The sequence below is a fragment of the Lycium ferocissimum genome, chromosome 3, assembly GCF_029784015.1.
Source record: "Lycium ferocissimum isolate CSIRO_LF1 chromosome 3, AGI_CSIRO_Lferr_CH_V1, whole genome shotgun sequence".
In the NCBI taxonomy this organism is placed as follows: Eukaryota; Viridiplantae; Streptophyta; class Magnoliopsida; order Solanales; family Solanaceae; genus Lycium; species Lycium ferocissimum.
In genome coordinates this window covers 14,661,655-14,686,972 of record NC_081344.1, presented here as the reverse complement: position 1 = coordinate 14,686,972, position 25,318 = coordinate 14,661,655, and the positions used below count along the sequence as shown (strand labels likewise).

General features: G+C 36.9%; 2 protein-coding genes across 2 annotated transcripts in view; one reads left to right on the top strand and one right to left on the bottom strand.

Annotated features, from left to right (window-relative positions):
• Positions 1–6,443, top strand: part of LOC132049817 (probable WRKY transcription factor 70) — a 28,119-nt gene extending 21,676 nt beyond the window's left edge. The window contains exon 3 of the mRNA XM_059440757.1: positions 5,854–6,443. Coding sequence (XP_059296740.1) covers positions 5,854–6,391 — 538 coding nt within the window. The 3' untranslated portion in view covers positions 6,392–6,443. The remainder of the gene's footprint in view (positions 1–5,853) is intronic.
• An 8,264-nt stretch (positions 6,444–14,707) lies between these two features.
• On the bottom strand, positions 14,708–16,107 carry LOC132049815 (uncharacterized). Its single transcript, XM_059440754.1, has 2 exons — positions 15,737–16,107; positions 14,708–15,371 (listed from the first exon to the last, which is right to left on the bottom strand). The coding sequence occupies exons 1-2, from the start codon at positions 15,905–15,907 to the stop codon at positions 14,868–14,870; spliced, it is 675 nt and encodes a 224-aa protein (XP_059296737.1). The 5' UTR covers positions 15,908–16,107; the 3' UTR covers positions 14,708–14,867.
• Between the last annotated feature and the right edge of the window lie 9,211 nt (positions 16,108–25,318).

Below are 25,318 nucleotides of genomic sequence, written 5' to 3'. Positions count from 1 at the left end.
TAATGTGGGCTCAGATTTGAGTTTTTGTCGCATTTCATCAATCAAATACAAACGATTTTGTATAGAGAGAAAAAAAAAAAAAAAAAAAAAAAAAAAGAGAGAGAAGGTAACTGGATATAGGGAATTATTTCCAGGCGCTGTGGGAATGGAGGTTAAAATATACAATGTGAACCAGAAAAAAGGTGTTAACCATTAGAGTGCGTGTGTTTGGTACTAAGGAATTTGTTTTACATTTTCCTGAAAATATTTCCGTGAAAAATAAAGTAATATTTTTATTTTATTTTAATTTTCTGTAATTGGTTGGTAAAACTGAAATATAAGCAATTTTCTCCAAGTTCTATTTATTTTGTTATGCCACGTTATAGCCGAAATGAAAGTTACACTATCATCGGTCATGATATCTCCTCCTCGACGTCATAATATATATATATGGAAAAGGCTCAAATATGTCATCGAACTATCGGAAATGGCTCATTTATGACACTCGTCAATAGTTTGGCTCATTTATGCCATCGCCATTACAAAATGGCTCATCCATGCCATCGCCGTTACAAAATGGGTCAGATTTTTTTAATTAATTTGGGATTAAAAATTGGGGTGGTTTAATTAAACAACGTGAACCTCTAATTGGAGGCCACATGTCATATATGGTATTGTAAAACCGATGTTAATGAAAATGGCATGAATAAACCATTTTGGTAACGGCAATGGCATGAATGAACTATTTTGTAACGGCGATGGCATAAATGAGCCAAACTATTGATGAGTGGCATAAATGAGCCATTTCCGATAGTTCGATGACATACTTGAGCCTTTTCCGATATATATATAATGAGTCTTTTAGTTGTTATCAAAACTTAAGGTCACACACCTTAACACAAACTCACTTACAAGGCAAATTATGAGAATATATTGATGTCACTTGCACGAAATTCGACGTACGCAACTATGTACATATATATATATATATATGTGTGTGTGTGTATTATGAGAATATGAGTTCATCTGCAAACATGTAAATTATATATGCTGCATTATTGGACTATTAGAACTAAGTAAATTAAACAAAAACAATTGGATTTAGGATTTAAGTTTTGAAAAGACCTGTCTAATTCTTATCAATTAGTTAAAAATGTATTAGACAAACATTTTCCATGGCGACTCGTAATTAATTAAACCAAAATCCTAATAATAGATGGGAACATCATATTTCCCTCTTATGAACGTTCTAAGTGCTCCTACATCTTTCAAATGTTTCCAATTACGGGCCATGTTTACAAGTATATCTAGTAGATTAATCCAATCCTTTTTCTACGTCTCACTTGGTAGTTCAAACTGTCTAATCCATAGAATAATTAACCAAGAAAATTGAATTAAGTGAAGTTCTTCTTTATTATAGATCTTTTCTTTCTACGCATACAGAAATCTTATGTGAAGTTCACATCTAAAAATACTTGATGATCTTATTGAGGCGGGCTACACACTTTCATAGAGATTTGGAAAGCATATCATAAGCATTCATTATTCGCAAGTGTTTTGAGCAAGGAACGTGTAGAGAAATAAGATGGATACTTGTTCCTCATCAAGTGGCCTCAAAGTATCAATTGTTTAGTTTAGTTTCATCGTATTAGGTTTTAAAGTTGTGACCTTATTCTGCTTACTGAATGAGAAGCGTTCTGGTGTGGCGTTCTTCGTGAAATAGTTTTGTTTAACCCTAAATATGTAAGCAGTTAAATTTATATGTGGAGCCAAAGATATACAGCTGAATTCAATTGAAGATTTGAGCAGAATGACATACGATGGAATGGTCAAAGAAATCAAATCTAACCAAATGCAGGGTTCACAGGACCTCGGGTCGGGAAATCGAGGTCGGTGTCTGTTTATCACGAGTTTGCGAGGAATGTAAACGAAATAGAACTTATGAACAAATGGGAACAGAAGCTATATTCTTTATGATTATTGATCTCAATAAATTCTCTCTTCTCAATTGCCGAACCCCTTTTCTGAATGGGGGCCTCCCCTTTATATAGTAGAGGAGTTATAGACCTAGTACAATCCTAAATAAAGCAAATAATCATTGACGTATGTGTCGCGGGATTGGCGCCGGAATATCCGGGTGAGAGTGGATATTTCGGCCTTCCGTTATGGCAGCAAATTGTCCTTCCATTATTGCCTCGCACAAATCCGTTCTCGAGCTCTCGATCCCGGTGTGATGCTCGGGTTTCGCCCGAGCATAATCGTAATAACGGGAAACCGAGCATGACCGTATCCTCGGTTTTACCCGTATACAAGTTTGTTTTAAGTTAGAGATAATTTGAAGGGGTTTGCAACAGTTGAATAATTATTGGAGAAGGGATAAACGTTAATCTCATACGTTATTGAGTTGTAATCTTAATATTGACTTTTGCTTTAGTGGAGATTGGATTAAATCCTAGGGATAGATCGTAATTTTTACACCTTTTGAGCCAGGGTGCTTTTCCACGTAAAAGTTTGTTGTTCTTTATTTATTCCGCATTATCATTACTTTCGGTAAATAGGCTGAAACGCATTGTAATTTGTAAACCCAGTTTCATTTTCTAGATTCTAGACTAACTTTAGAAAAACTTGGAAGAATTGTTAAAAGTGGTAATGACCTAATTACCCTCTCCCCCTAGTGCGTATTGGTGCATGAAAGTCAAAACAACAAATAGCCTAGGTTAGATGTGCCCAATAGTTGGGAGTATATGAAGCTAACTTAGGTATGTTTAATTGTCCCATATCAATTGTGGGATGTAGATTTGTTGACCTTATATGGTCATGGCAAATTCTTCTAATGGATTAGTTTTTGGAGTTGAGTTAGATCCATAGTCCATATGATATCAAAGCCAGATCTATCTATTTTTTGGATCAATATTGGGCCCCCATTTATATTGTTCACGCTTAAGCCTGCGGTTGTGTGTCGAGTTATCCCACATTAATTGTGGAATATGAATTTGGTCTCCTTATGATTTTGAGCAATCTTTACCTTAAGAGTTACTTTTTGGAATTGAATTAAGCTCTGTACCCATTTCTTTACGAGATGTAGTTTATTGAAGTTGTTCTTTTTTATATGTTCAAGTAAAAGTGATGGGGAGATCATGTAAATAATTGTAACAAACTAATATGCGAACAAATTTATCTAAGATACACTTTTTACTTCTAAATGTTATTGATATCAATAGAAAACTTACCGCACAACTAATCTAGCTATCTAATCACGTCTTGAAGTGATAATAATGTTTTTTTAAGGATTTTGAATTGTTTATGATTCTGTTTTAGAAGATTGCTATTAGACTGCGCTGTATCCACATTGTTTTTGAATATTTCTTTGTTCCTATCCTTTGTACACATGTAGCCAACTACGCTTTGTCTCATTTGGTTCCAAAATGCTCACCAAATGTGACACAAGGAAGGTCATTTTTGTCATAACTGGTGAATGGTTCTGACTTTTTGTATTCCCCAACGCCTTAAGTTAAGAAATGGAACTACACAGCTTCCACTAATTATCACTAAATAACAATTAATTATTGTTAAACAGAAGTTGACATTTAATTCTTGCCAGGTTGAACATGGATGACATATTAGGGTGACAACATACCACAAACGTCATCAGCTGTGTAACATTTTGTTAACGCTGCTTGTGCACGACATGTCATACCGAACACAATGTCATACCGAAAATTCATAATTACCAAGTCCTTGTGTTTACGAAATAAAAAAAATTAATTTAATTTCAAGATCTTTTTTCTTTCTTTCAAATTTATACCATTAGATAGTGTGCCCCGCAGCCTTTTATTAATAATAAAATAAAAAATCTTAATAGGGATAAGTACAAGCAAGGGGGGTTATAACTTATCAATCCTAATGAAGTAACGAACATCTACTTAATAACAACCATGAAGAAAATAAGAGTTAGAGAGAATTATATATTGTTTGATCATCATAGAGTTTATAATGCACTTTATGATATGATATTATAGATAAATATGCTTAAGTAATGCAAAATTTTAAAAGTCAAGAAGAAAGTTGAGTTATCAATCTCAAACTTCCTTTTACAAATGTATGGACTAAAAAGATAGCTAGGCTGCCTTTCTAAAGTTGGTGAATTTAAAGGGTGTGTTTGGTACGAAGAAAAATAATTCTCATAGAAAATACTTTTTTGAATTTTTTTCCCCTGAAAATAAATATTTTTCTTACTTATTTTCTTGTGTTTGATAAGTAAGTAGAAAATATAATCCGGAAAGCATGTGTGATTTTGTATATAATCTAAATAAACAAAAGACACATTTTATATGATACATAAGTAAAGTTGAATGACTTTTTTGTTATAAAAATAAATTTGGTGACTTGTTGTGATACTTAAGCAACATGTTTTTTTGTTAAAAAAAAATAGTTTAATGATTTATGTGATGCTTAATTTCAAGTAATTGATCAACAGAAAGTGTTTAATGCACGTGGAGCGTGTTTGTTTTTTCGGTCTAATTAATTAAGCTTTCGATCTAACTAATTAAACTTCTTAAATTTACCGTCCAATTTATTACCTTCCCCCCCCCCCCCACCCCCCACCCCCTCCATAAATAAGCCCTCATAGTTCACTACTCTTGCTATATACAGTGAATATTACACAAAATATATGGAGTCCCAAAAGCCAGAAACCTTTTTGGCTGATATGAAAATATTAATCAAAGAGTTGAATCGCGGCCAAGAATTCGCATACAAGCTAAGAGAAGTGATATTAATGAGACCACTAGAAAATGGTGGCAAGAATAAGTTAGCTGAGGATTTGTTAGGGAAAATCATGGATTCATTTTGCAATACACTCTCAATAATAAACTCTACAAAATCCAATGAATTAGTTTCTCAGGTTCCGGTGGAGGCCCTTTTGACTTGTACTTCATCACTAAAAGATGGAAGAGGATCCAACAAGAACAGGTGAGAATTAGCATTAGTCTTTAATTTGTGGAGTAATATCTAATGGTATTGCAATCGTAGAATCACTTTCGTGGACGATGATAATGACTAATATCTAATGGTTTGATAATGACTAATATCTTATGGTACTTCAAATGATTGTCAAAATATTTGAACAGGAAAATTTCAGTGAAAAACGTAAAAGAAACCTCAACTTTCGTGGAGGATGGCCATGTTTGGAGAAAGTATGGCCAAAAACGGATCCTTGATGCCCCTTATCCAAGGTTTTTTTCTTTCCATAACTTCTATTTTTCATTGCGAAAACCATTTAATTACATTGAGTGGGAGGAACTTTCAGCTTGCTTGGATGATTGTTGTACAGTTTTGCGACATTTAAACAGCGTAATACAACATTTATATAATGTCGTTGTATCTCAATTTTCTTGTAGTGTGTTGTTAGTTTAAATATAATGTTTGTTTTGATTATATCGTATCGTCAAGTTCATCATCATTCCCATCTTGTGTAACGACCGATTTGGTGTGATCGCGTTGTTACCTTATTTTTTTTTCTCATTTGATCTTTACTTATTATCTAATAAACCCTATTTTATTTTTTACCCTACCTTTTTGTAGTAGTTCTACTCCGTATCCTACTTTTCTTGTAGGTTTATCCTTCAAATTGTTGATGTGTGACATTATATAATAACAGAAAACAATATAATTTATCCACACGTTTTATTCATCAAAATAATACAGAAAGATACAATACAATATAGTAATACGGTACATTGTGAAACAGCATGTAACAACCATCCAAACAGAATTAGAGGGGTTGGGGGAGGGGGTTAATGACCGATATATATTGACGTTGAGATTTAGGAGATTGATTTTGATTAATATACTGATGTTTGCATCAATATGCAGGAGCTATTATAGATGCACCTATAAGTTTGATCAAGGATGCGAAGCAACTAAACAAGAGCAAAGAATCCAAGCCAATCCACCACGATTTCGGACCATGTACCAAGGTCAACACACATGTACAACTTACCCTACAGTTCCCCAAATTCTCTTAGATTCTCAAACAGATCATGAGGATTCTTCATTCCTATTGAGCTTTGATTCCAATGATAACTATGAACATCTTTATTTTCCAACATTCCCTTCAACAAAAAAGGAAATCAAAGAAGAGGTCTCCCCAAGCTACTTTTACCCTAATCAACACCAATTCCAATCATCAAGCTCCGACTATTTTCTCCCGTCCGATGATTATTCGACTCCGGCAGCTGAAGTCTTCGGCCATGTTAAGGCGTCATTATCATCAGGGTCTGATAATGGGAATTTCCTCTCATCTGGATCAGTCTACTCTTCTTCTTATACTAGCACTGATCACACTATGGAGATGGATATGATGGTGGGCTCAATTGACTTTGAAGATTTGCCTTATCAATTTAAATGGTAGATTTTTCTCTCAGTTATCTTTTAAAGTAAAGGTAGAGCGTGATTCCAAGACAATTTCTGTGAGTTCAATTGAAATCATCACTTTCGACTCTAGATATGTATATATATACATACCATAAAATTTAAAATGTATATATATAACGACTCGTCCGGTCGTTAATTTTGAGTACTAAGACCATTTTCCCCCTATATGACCCTTCATGTAGGCTTAAAATGTGATTATGACTTGCGGGGATGGGTGACACATTTTCTGAGGCAATCAAATGAGTATCGGAGAAGAAAATAAAAATTAAAGTCTTTGAGAAAAAATAAAAACAGACTTGAAATCGAGGTTTGAAAGTTGACACTACAAGAAAGTACAGAAATGGCAACAAAAATTTTATATTTGGCAACAACTTAGTTTTATTGTTGGCAAATGATTTTTTTGTTGCCAAAGAATTTAATTTTATTGTCATAGTATTGATTATTATTGCAAAAGTACTTTTGCCAACCAAAAAAAAAGTTGTTGCAATAACAGCCGTTGGGAAAAGTTCATGCAACAAAATATTTTTTTTTGTTGCCAAAAGTACTTTTTGCAACAATAATCAATCTATGGCAACAAAATTTTTTTTTTTGTTGCCAAGTATATTTTTTCTTGTAGTGTGATATAGGTAATGTATCTCTTCGATGGATAGTTTGGATGAGTCCCAAGAGGTTCGGAAGTGATTCAGACACTTAAGTTGCATACTAGTTAAAATGGAAATTAAGAGTTGATCAAGGTCAAATATGTGCCTAAACGACCCCAGATTGGTCATTTGAGCGTTCCAATAGGTTTGTAGGGTGACTTTGATGTGAACTACAATTTTTGGTTTAGTTCTGATAAGTTTCAAATCGGTTTTTAACGTGTTTGGTGTTTCGGCGCCGCATAAACGTGTAACGGTCCAAAGGTTCGTTATTAATTCTAGAGATTGGAATTTGATTTCAAGACTTCCAGAAGTTTGAGAATGATTTATAGGACTGATCTGGAATATTTGTCTAATTCTGATAAGTTGCGCTCGGGTTTTTACCGCTAAACATGAAATTTAATCTTTAAAGAACAAAACAGTATATGATTGAGCAAATTAGTTCGGAATTGAGTTTTGACCGACCGATTAGGTCCGTATTGTTATTTTGGACTCATAGGAACAAAAATTGTCGAATTACGAGAGAATTAGGGAAATTTTAGTGAAAACAAAAAATGGTTGCGAAAGAAAAACGTCTTGGTGCACCTTTCGCGACAAGATTTAGACCTTTAGCGATAATAATTTCACGTTTAGCAGTTAGATTCCTATTTTATAGTTGACAGTATTTTTCTATAAGCTCATTTCACCATTTTGGGAGCTCGAAAACTTGGATTGGGGCGATCTTTGATAAAATTTTCACGATTCATCACGGGGGTAAGAACCTAACTTTCCTTTTGATCATTATTCATGATTCCTAGTATTCAACACAATTAAATTAATGAATCGAGTTGGAAAATTAGGGATTTCATCTCAAACTTAAGAGAACAAAAATTGGGAATTTAAGGGAGAATTTGGGTGAAATTTGGTGTGGGAGATTCTCGGGTTATGGGTAACCCAATTTTGAAAGAAAGGGCTCGAGGTTGATTTTTTGTTGACTTTTTAAGGTGGCTATTTTTAGGTTAAAATAGACTTGTATACTTATGTAGAACTCATATTGATTAGATTGGGAGCGTTCGAAGGCGTTCAGGAAAGACAAAGTTGTTTGGTGAGTTCTACGTGTTTCAGATAAGGTAGGTTAAGACTGAGACTTTATTAGAAGGATGTTTCCCTACTTAAATGATTAAAAAAATGTTAAGGATAAATGGGGTACCGCATTCGTAAGGTGACGAGCACTTATACAGGTACGATATCATGTTATGGGTACTTAGTCAATTGTGTGATGAATTATATGATTACGTAATTGTATCTGTGAATCCTAAGCATACTTTGACTGAGATAATGTGATTATCATGTTTGTTGACATGCATTCTTTACATCACTCCATATGTCTCATTCATTGGATAATAAATGTATTGTGTGGATTCTTTTTGGGCACCGTGTTTATGCTTAAGTGAAAGCATATGAAATTCATACTTAATTATGGGGATATCCATGCCTATTTCATTGATAATTCATTTAGACATATGCGCGATGGTATGATTCCGGGCAGAGTGATGGTATTATGGTCTAACGGGCCGATCAATATAGTTGATAGCACCATGTGATTTGGTGGATCTGGTTCCGTGCTTGCATATTGTGGTTGATAGCACGATGTGATCTAGTTCTGTGTGGGTATAGAATTTCACGGATTTCCCATAAGTCACACTCCTAAACTCCCCTGTCGAGTTAGAATGTATACCAATTGCATACATATGACAATTGCATTGCATTGTATCAGATTTCATCTATATCTAAACTTATTGAGGTGGTTTGAACTTCTTATACTTGGATTCTTGAGGTGAATTGTTCTTATCAGCTCTATCTGTATTTTATCTGGTTTTGTGGAGTTTATTCCAGTCTTATCTATTGATTATTTAACTGTTGAGAATTATATTTGTTAAAGTGTAGAAATAAGTGTTTTCAAAAACCAATCATCGCTACTACTTCGTTAGTGTCGATCAATGATACTTGTTGAGTGCACGTTGATCCCGTACTCATGCTATATTTGTTGCACTCTTTTGTGTAGATTTAGATCTTTGCACCAGTGGAGCACGCGGACTTCGGAACTCAATAGTTGTTCATTCGAGATTCGGGTGTGGTGTTGCATTTCGATTCACAGCACCAAATTTCATCTATCCTTATTTCCTTCAGTCTTTTACTATTCTAATATAGTTGTATTGTGATACATTCAGAAGTATATTCATGTTTTAGAGACTCTTGTACCTATGACACCAGGTTTTGGGGGTGTACTCGTTATTTTCTCTAGATTATGAGTATGAGACTAAGTTTATGACTTATTTAATATAATGTTCTCATTTTACTTTTCCGCTTATTAATTGAACAATGCATTAAAAATGGATTATGGATCACCTACCGAGTTAGATGTAGGTTCTATAGCAGCTTGTTAGATTTTTGGGTTGTGACAATACATTCAACAAAATCACATGAACTCACAAATATTCGATTCATGTGCATTAAAGACGAGGCAAGGTTTAATTTTCCCGCGAAATGTGTTTTATTTTATGAAACTATTGATTTTTCGTGTTTATAGGGGTGAGGGATTGGAGCAGTAGAGCCCTAAGGTAATTAAAGGCTTTGAATAAGTGGTATAATTGCATTGGTTAAAATACACCGAAAGCGAAGATCATTTGACTGGATACGTGGCAGGCATAGAAAGGATTAGAGTACGTTGAAATAATCAAAGGCGACTCGACCAGGGTTTGTAGGAGTCGTCTCAGAGTTTTTTATCGGACACATTTTTTTACCCCGATCATCGTAGTCTGAGGGAGTTTGTCGGGGAATAACGTTTCCAGGTTGAGGATAACTCAGGTAACAACTTTATCCTGGATCCTAGGGGTTTCATTTAATCCCATTAACGCCCACAATATTAACCCAGTAACAATTGAATTGTACAAATATTAAGGAGACAATGTTAGTTATCCTCTAAAGACTCACATTATTCACAATTGTAACCATCTCATTTTCACTTGAACACGAAAAACTTAACTATTCTCTCTATAAACGCAAGATTCATCGCTGTTCATCAGCATCATTTATCGCCTGATCCACGTCTTTTATTATTTCATCTCTCGTTTATAGGCATTTGCTTAATTTATTATTTCAATTATTATTTTACTGCTTGATCAACACTATCATGGGATTAATATTATTTGGATTAAGTATGTTGCTTTAGATATCATTCAAATAAATTCTACCAATTTTTCTAATAGTCAGATTTTAGGCTAAACAATAACATTTTCTTATTTCGTTGACATAGAGTTTGTAGAAGGGTATGTTATATACTTTGACATGGAAAGTGATTTTTCAATCGCTCCTAGATTTTTCTTCTTTGCTTGCCCGTAATTGTGGGGCCAGATTCAAGTTTTGGTTAGTACATTCTAATCAAACTCAAATGATTCTGTATTTTAAAAAAAAAAAAAAAAAAAGAAGAAGAAGAAGAAGGAGGTAACCAGAATTAAGCCATCAATTGTAACCTGACTGTGAAAATAAGTAAAAAACTTAAAAATACGTAATTTGAATAAGAGAAGAGAAGCTGTTAAACATTGTGCTGTGTTTGGTACGAATGAATATGTTTTTCATGACAAAAATTTTCAAGAAAAATTACGATTTTCTATCTTATTCCTTATGTTTGATTGGTGATTGAAAAAAATAAAAAAAATAAAGGAATTTTGCTTCAAAGTTTTATTTTTTATTATGCCATGAATTAAAAGATAGACCATCATCATAATCATCTTCTCGTTGTCGAAGTCATCATATATTATACGTATAAGTGTTTGAATTGTTTACAAAAACTGCAGGTTTGTTAATATGATTCGTAATTTATCATACCTAATTATATAAGGGGTTAGTGCTTCAATCCTCGCGAGTGAAATTTATTGTGGTATCAATAAGTTTAATTGGTGTATAGTTCTTGTATTGAGTTGACTAAAAGGCGTCAAATCTTTGGTGTTAATAGGTCGTTTAGAATGATTCTCTATCAAATAAGTTATCTTAAATTTAAGAAGAATCACTAATTTTGCAAGTGTGCACAGAACATTTTGTGCTTCCTATTGCTCATACAAAATTTGCTACATCTACTAGATAAACTTGTTCCATTTGCATAATTTAGGAGCAAATTTGACCCAACTAGTAATACTAATAACGAGGGCATATTTGACCCCAACTATTAACGGAGGGCAAATATGTTCCATTAATTAATTGCCAACCAACTAATCGATTGAATTGATTAATTAATTAATTAATCAATTAATCCTAGAATGCACAAATAGAAGGAAAAAAAATTCTTTTACTTTTTTTTTTTTGGGTATTTTGTAATTTAAAGATGCAATAAAATATACAAATCAAAGAAGAAAATGTTTTTGTCATTTTATGGAATAAACGATGCATTTAAAAAATGCAGAAAAGCCAAGAAAAATAATTAAAATTAAAAAATTAAGCTAAGATTAGCATTAAATTGTATTCTTTAGGAGAAGTTAAATAATGCACAAAAATTAGGTGTTCACAGATAATCCTTTCATCCTTTTAAATAAATTTGCATATTAGCAGTTGTTACATAGATGATTTTTTCTTGAAGGCAAATTGTATTCCGTTTTACCTTCGTACCATGCGCTCATTCTAAAAGTTGTTTGGATGATCCTAATTTTTTTTTTCTGACAAAAGATACTCTAGATAAAGCAGAAAATTAGTACAAACTAGGAATTATTAAAATTAGTACGTTTCTCTAATCATTACTGCACTCCCAAAAATGAGATATATAGACTACTTCCATATGTAGAGACAACAATACAAGCATGATCAGTAAGATAATCGATAATTGATACTCCATTAATAAATGCAAGTTTGCTAAAACAAATCATCATTTATTCCAGGTACTTGTTAGACAATCACACAAACTAGGACTCCCAACTACTGTCAAGCCGTGTCCTAGTTCAATGTACAGTCCTAAATGGCTCTTCCAATCTGCCACAACTTAATGAAATGACTCACACATACTATGCGTAAAAAGGGGTAAGAGGGGTGGGGGTTGGTAAGTCATAAAGGGTAAGATAATGTCATGTGGCAAAATCTGGTAACTAGTAGTAAGATTTCATTAGTGGTTTGGCACGAATGAAAAAATGTGTCACGATAATGGCATAAATGAATCAACTATTAACGAGTGGCATGGATAAGCCATTTCGAATAATTCGATCACATATTTGAGCTTTTTCCTGTGTAAAATATTAATAGACAGAGATTATAGAGGAAGAGATAAGTTGATAGGATAATTATGAGTTATATATAAATCCATGGTGCAGCAGTCGAATAAAACACATAAAAGAAGCAAACGAAAAAGCTTCTGAACGTTATATTCTAGTAATTATAATTTCCTTCAATTCCCAGTACATAATTCTTCTAATTTACTTTCAGAAAACACAAACTATACTTTCCACCACTCGGCGTATTTGGTAATATTAAGTTGGCCAGTTGAATTATGAGTACCCAAATAGGTACCATCTTTCTGCACTTGCCACACACGTTTGCTAGTATTATTCACCATGTATGCAAAAATCTTGATCATTCCATACATCAAATTGTTTGATGGAGCCCGCCAAAATAAAGTGTCCCATCCCCACAAAATGACCAACTAGTGTCCTTTCTCACCCCAGGACATTGAATACCAAGATCATCATCACGAGATTGACAATGAAGTTTTAGTTGTTGTGAATCTGGAGGAAGATTATTGAAAATGTGCACAACGTATCGATAAACAAAACGCACCCGCTTGTAATGTTATAGGGGATGATACATAAAAACAAAAGGATCTTCACTAAGAAGGACTACATGTTAAGAGACTTAAGGGATTCACCTTAAGGATTTTGTTTCCATCATTAGTAATGGACTTAAGGGATTCACCTTAAGGGATTTCTACTTGAAGACAATATAGAATTATTTTGTTTCCATCATTAGTAATGGAAAGCTAATCAATGATTTGTTTTTCATAATCTTTTCTAAATTGATTTTTATAGATCGAATATGGTAACAAAATCTCAAGTAGATTAAGAAAATAAAATTCTTAATAAATGTAACACAGGATATTTATTAAGAAAGTCATTAATTATGATATTTTTAATACAATGTTCCAACAAGTTTAACAGTTTATAAAATTTTAACCTTTGTGCATTTTCAATTTTATACTTTACTTTTAAGCTTTCAATTTCTTAAGGTTTTAACAACATAAATTACACAAAGGTAAAATAGGAAAAGATAGTATTCCACAAGTAGAATTTACTGGATTTCCGATCATTAATTGGAATGTGAAATATTTTAGTTCAAGTCACGAGTGTTAACTGGCGAAAGAACATGTTACTTTCTTACATTTTCGCCTTTAGCTTATCCATTCATCATAATGTAGCTACTCATCAGCACAGGCGAAGTTAGGATTTGAAGCTTGTGGGTTTTGAATTTTTCATTGAACTCGTAGCTCATCTTAGTTACTGGGTTCACAATTAAATATTTGTACATAGTTAATAAATTTCCTAATACAAAAACAGTGTTTAAGCAAAAGTTATAAGGTTCAGCCAAATCTGTACCGAATGTTCTAGCTCCTTCCCTGGAGTGATCAACAATCTGAAATATGCTCACATGATAGTGCAACTCCATAGATAGTGCATTAGACTTGAAGTTTGCTTATGGTTAACCAGCCTTTATTAGGAAGGCATTAACTAGACTAATTCAGGTTCACGTTGCATGGGACTTATTTAAGGGGAAGCACTCCTTGCAAGAACTTTCTCCATTTTTGGGTTGAATCCTTAACTAAGTATTTGGAAACTTGATTCACTGGTTATTGCCAACATGGTGAACAATGGAGACACTTCTAACTTGAAGTTGAAATAGATTGTTGACAGAATAGTCAACTTGAAAACTCTAATTGGAGACACTTCTAACTTGAAGTTGAAACAGATCCTTAACTTTGCGTCGTAAAGTTATATTTATTACATGTGGAAACATTGCAACTTCTGTTAATGATTAGTACTTGTTTTGAGAGATTTAAACAATAATACACCCAATAACATTTCATCCACATAACCAATAAAGTTGTTTTCTTTTCCCTGTGGGCACCTTTTTTATAATCATCCGATATTCAAAATTTATTGATCCGACTAATTTAAATTCGCAGCACGCATGGCTGATTTACATTGTAGTGTAATTTGGGTGAAGTTTGAAATAAAGATGTAAAATTTTGGCTTTAAGATGGATACATCCCCTGTTTAGGATCTATTAAATTCGTCAACTTCGATTTTCTCAAAAGAAACTTTGGGTAAGTAAGGAGACTCTTCGGAGACATCATATATCGTTCGAGTAAGCATCCATGTTGTAACTTATGGGATCAAATTATATGATTATATCTAAATTATACATCTTATAATAACTAATATCATAAACCAAAACTATCACTTTGTTACAAAAGAAACGAAAATCTAAGCTAGCTTTCCTCGTTAAATTAATCTTCCTTTATTGCTTAATATATATTATGATTGCAAACTTTCAAGCTTAGGACTCAATAAATTAGCACAAAATGCATATCCCCGACCCTCACCCCACCCCACCCACACACACACCCGAGACAACCCCAAGAATTCACACAATAATTCACTTGGCTTGTTGTAACAAAAGTTAGACTTTTGTGCACTGACAATATATAATTATTTTAAACTATATATGTTTTTACGAACTATATTGGATCATGAAGATCAACATACGCTGATATTAGTAACAACTACTATAGTTTTTTCTTATTCAGGTGCAACTCTTATTCATCGTTCTCGACCAATTTCCAGCAAAATCGCGCTCGCGCAGCCCCCAAACCAAAGCCAGCGAAGACACAACCACAGGTACAGGGCCAAACATCCAAAACAAAAGAGGAAAAGTCATACATAGCACCCTATCACCAACAAAAGCCAATGTAAATCCTCTTTCAAATATGGTCTCTGTGTACCTTGGATTTATAGAGAATTCCCCCAATGCGTTCACCAAGAAATTAGCATCAATTAAGAAACCAAGTGCCATGGAGCTACACAAGAAGCTAGCCACCAAGAAAATTGTTGCTGATCCATATTTTAGAACAATTATCTTCCCTGTCTGTGAGCCAAAGAAAGCATTAGTAAAGAGATTGCTCACTTTTAAAGTATTGTTTGTCAAAGCTGCCATTGCCAAAGTGATGAGAATTGTGATTGTAGCAGTGAGTATTGTCTCCATTAAAGCATTTCTCAAACTTTGTACAGCCAACGTGCCTTTCTTTGCGTTTCCCTGCGGAAAAAAAAATAAAAAAATCATCAATTGACGCCGCGAATTCAAGATTCAGTGAGTTCAGAATGAATAATAAAAAAAAAATCATATTAGTATACATAGTTAGAGTTGAAAGCAGAATTGAACCCATAGTAACCCCTAGATGCACGTTTGTTTATTAGAATCAGGGGCAGAGCCATAGTGGAGTGGTAACTACAAGTTCGGTAGAATTCGGTAACTTTGACTCAAATTTTATATTTTTTGTGTAACGAACGAAATTGTGATCAAGAACAAATAAGCTAAAAATCTTGATTCCGCCTCAGAATTTCGTTATACATATTTAATTAATAGAAAATTAAAACTGAAGAATGAAATGGAAGACTTGCTTGATTGAGCTCTCGCAGCCAAGATCTCCTCTTGAGCATGTTCATACCAATGGTGGTGTTAGAAGGCTTATGTTTCAAGTTTTGCCAAAGATAGGCATGGTAGCCAATTGTGATGAAAAGACTCAAGGGGACTAAAATGGTGTCCAAGAAGTTAATGGCACCCATGAATTTTAATTTCTCTATAGAGAGAGTTTGTTTGGGTTTATCTTTGAGATTTGAGATTGCTTATGGATTTATCTTTGCTTTTAGAAAGATGGGGTGTGTTGAGAGAAGTGGAGTTATACGTCATTAGCAACTAGCAAAAAAGATGGGGACCAAGTATGCATGCACTTTTGTCAAAAATTAGGTGGGGGTGTCTATAGTGGAAAATACACACAATTGACAACATATATAATGGGATCACAGGAAAATAAAATAACAAATGGAGTCTGACTGAGGTGAGATTGGCCCCAATCTTTGCCCCACATATTGGTTTATAAGCTTTTATGCGGATGTCCATCTGCTAATGGAAGTGTACGAAGGATTAAGGGTGTGTTTGGTAAGGAAACATTACCTTAAGAATGCGCGATTTTTTTTTTTTTATGGTATTTGCATTTTGTGGTAAGTAAGCAGAAAATATTGTCCCAAGAGTGCATTTGTATATAACCCCAGACAGACACTATTGATCGAGGAGAGGGTGGGGGGGGGGGGGGTGCGCATGGAGCAGGATCGGAGCGGTGAGACAAGGGTTGAGGTTGGAGCCAGGTGAAAACGAGGCGGATTCGAACCCTTGTCAAGAAAGGCGCAACAAAGACTTATAACTGGTTCATCTTTGCCACTAAACCAACAGCCCCACTTCCAATTCTAGGTTCCCAACTAGAAATTTATTATACATTTAATGGATTCTCAATATAAATATAGGACCCGAACAAAAGTTACTAGTTTCTGGGGACCCACACTCCATGCCCTAAATCCGTCCCTGTGGAGAGGAGGCAATCAGCAGAATACCACTTAGTGAACTTGTTCCCCCACCCTCAGACTTTTATCTTTGGCGGCATATATATATACATACATACATACATATTCACAACTTAATTCGAATAATGGAAAGGAAAAAATCACACGGAGGTAATTAGTTAAATGAAAATTATAGTCTATCTAACGGTTTAAACTTTAAATGAGATGTTGATACAATATAACATGGTAGCAAAACAAGCTGAGATCATGGATTCAAATTTCACTATTACTCATCAAAAGAATTCTCACATGCATGCTTATAATCCGTAAAAAAGAATCAAATACACACAAAAAACATATTGAGATATAATTAAATAAATAATTAAAATAAGTACTTTACCTACCATTGATTAAACTTTTAGATATTATGGTCACACAACTTAACACTTAAAATTAAGCAGAAACTAGTGTGTACACTGTTCTACTTTCCTCTTTTCCTTTCCTTTTTTTCGTCAACATATGATAAGCTTAACTTAATTTATACAATTATGGACTTCACAAAAGCTACTTTAACAAGAAAAGAATAGAAGATGATATTCATGCCTTATGCATGAAAAAAAAACATGAACTAATTCTAATTAGCACGTAAAAGCAAGATACGTGACCGAATGGTCACACGACACATCCTACTCACTCATGCACCTGTTGAAAATGCATTCTAATCGTGATAAAGTACTTTATAATCGCGATAAAGTACTTTATAATCGCATTCCTTTTCATGAATGAAGTTCTTGAATTCGAACTTTTCTTAATTTCCTATCTACCACCAAATTTGGGATAAAGAAGCGGTCAATTCTTAAAAGTAATACCATTATAAGGTACAGTAAGCTAGGGTAAGACAAATGATGAAGAATTATGGCATTGGTATTGATACTCTTTTCAAAGACAAAAAATAAAGTTTCATCGAATACTTTTAAGGTGGCATCTAGGATTTCTTGTTAGGTGGTATATTACTACTTTATGTCACGTCCTTAGTCTTCAACTAAGCGCACGTGCGGCACTTGACAACTCGCTCACGTTCTTGCACAACTTGCTCACGATCTTGCTATGCCAAGTCGGCCTAGTTTACTACACTCAAGATCGCTAAGGGGAATAGTAATTGAGAAAGGAAATAGAAATTTGCTAGAAGGAAGCTTTTTATTATAGAAGACTTAATTGATTTTGCTTGATGGTTTTTTACAAATGTATCTTGCACTATTTATACTACTCACCCAGGGCTAATGGATAAATAATTGTTACACAAGTCCTCTATATTTACAAGAGGTCCCCTCTCTAGAATTCTCTACATGCCTAGAATATTCTAAGGCTTCTCAAGAAAGTCTTCCTAAGTATTTTATAAGAATCTAGAGTCTCTCAAGAAAACTCTCGTAGCTCTAGTAATCTTCCCACAAATTAGCATCTTTGCCGTAAAGCATCACACATGTCTAAAATATGTGCTTATGTGGCAAGATGACTTGGAAAGGTCATCACATTCTCTCCCCGCCGATGTTGCGACGACCGCGGCGCGTGCTCGCAACATAAACTCTCGAATCTTTGTCCTTAAATTGCCACAAGTCTTCGTATCGCTCCCACGTGGCCTCCTCGGTGATTGCCCCTTCCGGTGGACCAAAAAACATGGCGGTGGCTTTCCGCCCTTGTCTTCGCGCCCGGTAATCAATGATAGCCTCAATCTCCCGATCATGAGAGACGGTAATAGTAATTGGCGCCCGACTCGACCGACCTCGGGCCGGGATCATCCTTGTCTTAGCTGGTATGGCTTGAGCACGCTAGCATGGAAGACAGGGGTGAATCTTAAGATAGGGCGGTAACTCTAACTTATATGAGATCTTGCCCACCTTGGCAACGATCCTAAACGGACCTCATCTTCCGTACCAAGTTCGTGCATGTCCGTAGTGTCTAAAGCGCCTCGGATTAAACTTCTCACCAAAGCGCGTCCCCAACCTTATAATCTGGGGACGGCGCTTGCGGTCGGCAAACTTCTTCATCTTCTTTCTTGCCTTGTCCAAGTAGGACTTAGCGATTGTCAAGTCGCTCTTCGAACCGGCAGCCGTATGGTAAGCCCCCAAACTCTTCCACTCGAACGCCGCCGAGGTAGTGAAATGTGGAGTTTGTGGTTGTTGGCTGTGGCTAGCTCAAATGGTGTCCGACACGTGGACTCACTCCGCGAGGTTATAAAGAACCGGGGCTAGGTCTAGAGCCTCGCCCGATCCTTCCGATGTGCGCTCACATAATGCCTCGAAATAAACCTCAATAAAGCATTGACCCGGTTCGTTTGTCCATCCGTTTGCGGGTGGAAACTAGTGGAAAAGTGCGGCTCCGTGCCAAGTATGTCGAACGGCACTCCCTCCAAAAGTTCCCAGTGAAGCGGGGGTCTCGATCACTGATGATATGCCTTGGTAAGCCCCAATATTTCACCACGTTCTTGAAGAATAGTTTGGCGGCTTCCTTAGCTGTACATCCTGGTGAAGCGGGCATGAAAGTGGCATACTTCGAAAATCTATCCACGACCACCATGATAGTTCCATAACCGTCGGACTTCGGTAGACAGGTGATAAAGTCCATAGTCACGCTCTCCATGGACGCCTCCGGTAGTGGCTCCAAAAGTCCTCCGGTCGCCTTTTGCTCAACCTTGTCTTGTTGGCACACGAGACAAGTCCGCACATAACACTCTATGTCCTCACGCATGCGCGGCCGCAATGCAGACCGACTCAACCAAGGCTCTAGTGCGGCCGACTCGGTGACCGGCCCATAAGGCGTCGGGGGTGGCTCTCCCTTCATAATACGTCGCCTAATATCTCCAAACTTCGGCACGTATACTCTCTCCGACCCGCGTGAGCAATATACCGTCTTCCACCCAAAAGTCGCCTCGTCTTCCCCTCGGGTGGCTAACTCCATGTTGTACGGGATCATGTCGCATGCCTTCCTTTATAGCCTCTCTGATATCCCAACTTGCCGAAGTAATGGCAGCAAGCTCGCCTTTTCTACTCAAGGCATCGGCCACAACGTTACCTTGCCCGGCTTGGCTTATACTCCAACACATAGTCGAACTCGCCCAAGAAATCTTGCCACCTAGCTTTGTTTTGGTGTGAGCTTCTTCGTGTCCGAAAGTAGCTAGTAGCCACATTGTCGGCCTTGACCACGAACTTCGACCCCGGAACAATGTCTCCAATGCAGAAGACAATGCACAATGGCGGCCATCTCCTTCTCGCCGTGTAACGCCGCTCCGTATCGTTCAACTTGCGGCTCTCGAACGCTATGGGATGCCTATCTTGCATCGACACCCCCAATGGCAAATTCGGAAGCATCCGTACGCACCTCGAACATTTTGCTAAAGTCGGCGCCGCCAGAATCGGCTCCTCCGTCCTACTGCCTTAAGGTCTTCAAACGCCTTTTGGCGATTGCTTCGTCCATCCCCATGATTTGTTCTTCTTTAACAACTCGGTCGTGGTGCCTTCCTTACTTGAATAGCCATTGATAAAACGCCGGTAGTAGTTAACAAGGCCAAGGAAGGATCTCAACTCGGTTATTTTCAGAAAGTGCCTCCCCACTCTTGGATAGCCCGTACCTTAGCCTCATCCATGCGTAGCTCGCCATTGCTAATGACATGGCCCAAGAAAGGCACCTTGGATTGTGCAAACTCGCACTTTTCCCTCTTGATGTATAGCTCGTTCTCTCGCAAGACTTGGAAAACCTTTCGTAAGTGTTCCACGTGCTCCCTACAAGGTGTTCTTGTAGATGACTATATCATCCAAGTAGACTACCACGAACCGATCCAGTAGGATGAAAGATCTCATTCACGAGAGTGCAAAATGTAGCGGGTGCGTTGGTTAAGCCAAAGGGCATCACCAACCACTCGAAGGCTCCGTACCTTGTCACACAAGCCGTCTTGGTTCGTCCCTTTCGCAATCCGAACCTCGGTAGAAAACCCTTGCGAAGATCCACTGGTAAAGTACTTGGCTTGTCCAAGTCTATCAAATAAGTCGGCACGAGCGGGATCGGGTACTTGTTTCATCGTGACCTTATTAAGTGCCCGATAGTCTATACTGTGCGCAATGATCCATCCTTCTTCTTTGAAACAACACCGTGCACCAGGGTGCCTTCGACGGGCGAATGTGGCCGGCGTCTAGTTAGCCTCCTTTAGTTGTTTCCTAAGCTCCTCCAACTCGAGCGGTGCCATGCGATAAGGGGCGAATGCGGGTGGCTCGGGCCCCCGGCTCCAACTCAATCTTATGATCCACCTCACGTCCGGTGAGGCAAGCGCTTAGGTAGCTCATCCGGCATGACATCCTTGTTTTCCTCGAGCAACTTCTCTACGCAAGGCGGCGGGTCCTCTGCGGCCCCTTGTATTCTTCCAAACTTGCAATGGTTGCCATGAATGTCGGCTCTCCTTTCTAAGACCTTGATTAGTTGCGTATAGTCGAAAGTTGTGTTTGGCCCTCAGATGCGGCATGGTCACCGTAGGCGCCCATGCAAGCTCCTTCTCGCTCCAAGACCAAGAGACGTTTGAGGTAGGGTCGATCATCGCATGGCAATGCCTAAAGAATTCTCGCCTTTTAACAATGTCAAAGATATCCATAGTAGTGGCGGTAAAATTTGTCGTGCCTTTCCCGCTCAATTTGACACTAACGCCATTAGCTACACCACGAGCATTTTCTCGGCTTAGCATTTACGCCTCGACGAGGCGTTAATCGGAGCAAGCTTCAACTCTAGTCTCTTCGTGCCGATTTCGGTCACAAAATTGTGAGTCGCTCCAAGGTGTCACTAATGTCTGAGCGAGCTTGTTGTTTATGGTGAGATCCACGTATTGATTTTTATTCTCGTCGGGTTGGATAGGTTGCTTCTTGACAGCGCCACATATGCTTATCATACCTAACTGTGCGGTGCCTGAACCCTCTCCTTGCGTCTGCTCCTTTCGTTCACTTCCCGACCATTGCATCGAGGCTCTTCAAGTCGGGGCGTACCCTCGGCCGTGTGGTCCTCCACATATGTAGCATCCCTTCTTCTTGATCTGCGCCTTTTTCTCGGCATAACCTTGACGACCACTTGACTTTTTGCCATCGAACTTGTTGGCATTTTGAGTCCTGGAGTAGTATTGTTAAGACTCTTTGTTCCTACCACGGTCTCCCCCACCTTTGGCATTGCCACCCCTTGACTCATGATCTTTGCCTTTGTCGTGTTTGTCATGCTTGAAATCCATTAAAGACTCGGCCTCCACTATGGCTTGGTCTATATCTCGACTTGCCGGCGTTGCAACTCTTGCTTAGCCCGCTTCCGCAACCCGTCCATGAAGTGAAATAACAAGTCATCGGTCGTGAGGTTGGGAATTTGAAGCATAAGGGTGGTGAACTCCCGACATAGTCGCGAATGCTCCCGTCTGCTTCAACTCTCTAAGTTTGCGCCTTGCCTCGTACAAGACATTATTTGGGAAGAATCGTCGCTTGAACTCATTCTTGAACCGATCCCACGTGTTGATTGGCATAGACCTCTGTCGGCATCGGCGACCTTTCTTCTCCACCAAAGCATGGCCTTCTCGTTAGGTACAACACGAGCGGTGTTGATCTTGGCCTCATCGTCCCTCACTTTGCCATGCACACGAAATAGTTCTCCAAGTGCCAAAGAAAGTTCTCCACCTGCTTGTGCATCACGAACCCCTTGAACACCGGTGGCTTGGGAGCTCGATCTTAGCTCTTCCTCGTCACAACAACATTGTTGGTCGCCCTCGGTCACGCCAACATTGACCTCTTCTTCGAGTGCCACTATTTTTGCCTTCATGGCATCGATAGTACTCAACGCCTCCATGAGTCCGCACTCTAAGGCGGTGATGGTTTGCTTTACCTCAATCTCGGCTTCGCATACGCCCTCCAAGTCATTTCGGATGCTTTCAATTTCTTCAAAGTATGCCCCTCAAGAATGCTAAGAGTGCCCTCCACTTTCCCAAACGTTGGCCAAATATGTCGATGGCGTCCATCCCCACATTAACCTTCATAACCCACTCTTTACCGAGCGAGGCGTCCTCGGACGGGACCTGCGTCATCCTCGCTCGCCTCGGTGGTAGATGGTTCGGGATGTAAGCCCTTCATTTGGCACAACCTCCGGGCAAGACTCCTCGTGGCTCTTGTTGGCAAGCATTCTTCTTTTTTTTGTTATGACTCTTCTCGCTGACATCTGGATGACGTTGGCTTGGGTTTTAACACGTTGATTTCTCCGTCGTTTGACATTCCCTAGTCGTAACCTTGCTCTCGATACCACGTTGTCCACGTCCTTAGTCTTGACTAAGCGCCGTGCGGCCACAATGATTCTCGACGTCGCTTGCACTTTCGTTATCAACTGGCTCACGATCTTGCTATGCCAAGTGACCTAGTTTACTACACTCAAGATCGCTAAGGGAATAGTAATTGAGAAAGACAAGAGAAATTTGCTAGAAGGAAGCTTTTTATATAGAAGACTTAATTGATTTTGCTTGATGGTTTTTTACAAATGTATGCATATTTATACTACTCATTTTGGGCTAATGGATAAATAATAATTGTTACACAAGTCCCCATATTTCTATGTGTCCAGAATTCTAATTCACATGCCTGTGTAATATTAAGCTCTCAAGAAAGTCTTCTAAGTATTTTATAAGAATAGAGTCTCTCCAAGAAAACTCTCCATGGCTGCAGAATCTTCCCACAACGCTTAAGATCTTTGCCATGTAAGCATCCACATGTCTAAAATATGTGCTTATGTGGCAAGATGACTTGGAAGGTCATCACATTTAGCTCCAAAACTGGAAGCTAGTGAGAGAAGGGTGCATATATAGCTTCATGGAGGTGTCAATATAGAGTGGAGAAATAATATGGTAATATGGAAAAGTGGAGGGGAAATGCTCCATCAATTACTCCAACAAATCCCACACCTGTACGCCACCAACCACACTTCACAGTGTCTGCTTAAATTATTTATAAAGATGCTTCTGGAACAATATTATTTGCTTACGTACTAATTAAACACCAAAAATAAATTAAAAAATTCACTTATTTTCCAAGAAAATATTTTTCAGAAAAATGCTTTTCGCGAAAATCATTTCCTTCCTACCAAACACATCCTTATAGATTTAGAACACATGATCTGTTTAAGCAAATTGTCAGTTCCGCTTTAGACCTAAGCAGGTTATAGGCTTGAAAAAATTGGCACTGATAATTCTTAACTAAGTTGTTTTATTAGTCTCAAGTTCAGACGACGTTAACCATTATAAATCAAAATATGATAGATAGATGAAAATGCTTGTGTGGAAATATATAAATTAAAGTTGTTTATTTGTCTGAGTACAAGTTCTATGCCCTGACAATATTTTTAAAAATATATATATATATACATGCAATCAAGTCATTTTTTATAAGTTAAGGTAGACAAATTAAAAATTATTTTTACTAGACAAACCACTAGTGTGCAAGAACCACTATATTTATTCTGACGCATATTAATTAATAATAGTATTACTATATTTTGAACCAAGAAAATCTATAATTAACTAAACTTTCCATTATATGTTATACTATATCGATAATATAGATATTTCATACGCTATCAATGCATAGTATTTTGATTTGATAATGGACAGTATATTTACTATTAACAATTTAACATGAATAGTTGCGTCATCAAAATGCTATATTCACACCCCAATTGTGCTCAACAACACTTCTTGGGACAACAGAAATAGGAAAAAATTGAAAAAGGTATATGAGCAAAGAGACTGATTATTTATTGATACTTGACAGAAAGATTATAATGGTCGTAAACGGACTATTTTGGAAAAAAATTACCAATTTTCCCTTAAAATTATTTTAAAATGTATGAAATTTCAAATTAATGATAGAATGGTTCATTAGTACTGATCATTTCGAATCGTGAGATTAACATAATAAGAAAAAAAAATGATGTTATTAACTTGATCGAGTTTACAAGAGGTGATGATGAAAACTAACATGTGTGTATATCTTTCCTTTGCCCCTTAAAATGCAAAGTTTAAATACACAACTGGAATACACAATGTTGTGAAAGTGAGCAAGATAGGGTTTGACTCTTGCGATGGTATTGGAGGACAAGTTTTCAGTTCAGGGGACGACAAAGTAACACTTGCACAAGGAATAACATACTTCATTTGTTCCATCAAACAACATTGTGCTAATGGTGTCAAGGCTGCAGTCACTGCCAATTAATTTACTCCAACTAGCTACACTTACCAAAATCTTTTAGTCTTATTTCATTCTAGCTAATAGTTGTACTTTGGAACACCAATAATACACAATGTCTTATTTCATGGTCCATATAAATGTGTTTGCTTGTGTACTACTTGAATGAAAAAAAAACTAGTATAATGATTTTGAGTAAAATAAATAATACTAATGAACATCCTGAAATTCTGAATATCATCTAACTCTTATATTTAAATTATTATCCTTTGGAACAAGAGCTCAAGTGATATAATGTATTTCTCGAAACATAAAATGACATGTATCTTCTTATGATTTACTTAATTAATTTTCTAGAAGAATAGACAACATTTAAGATTGACCTCCAGAAACTAAAAGATTT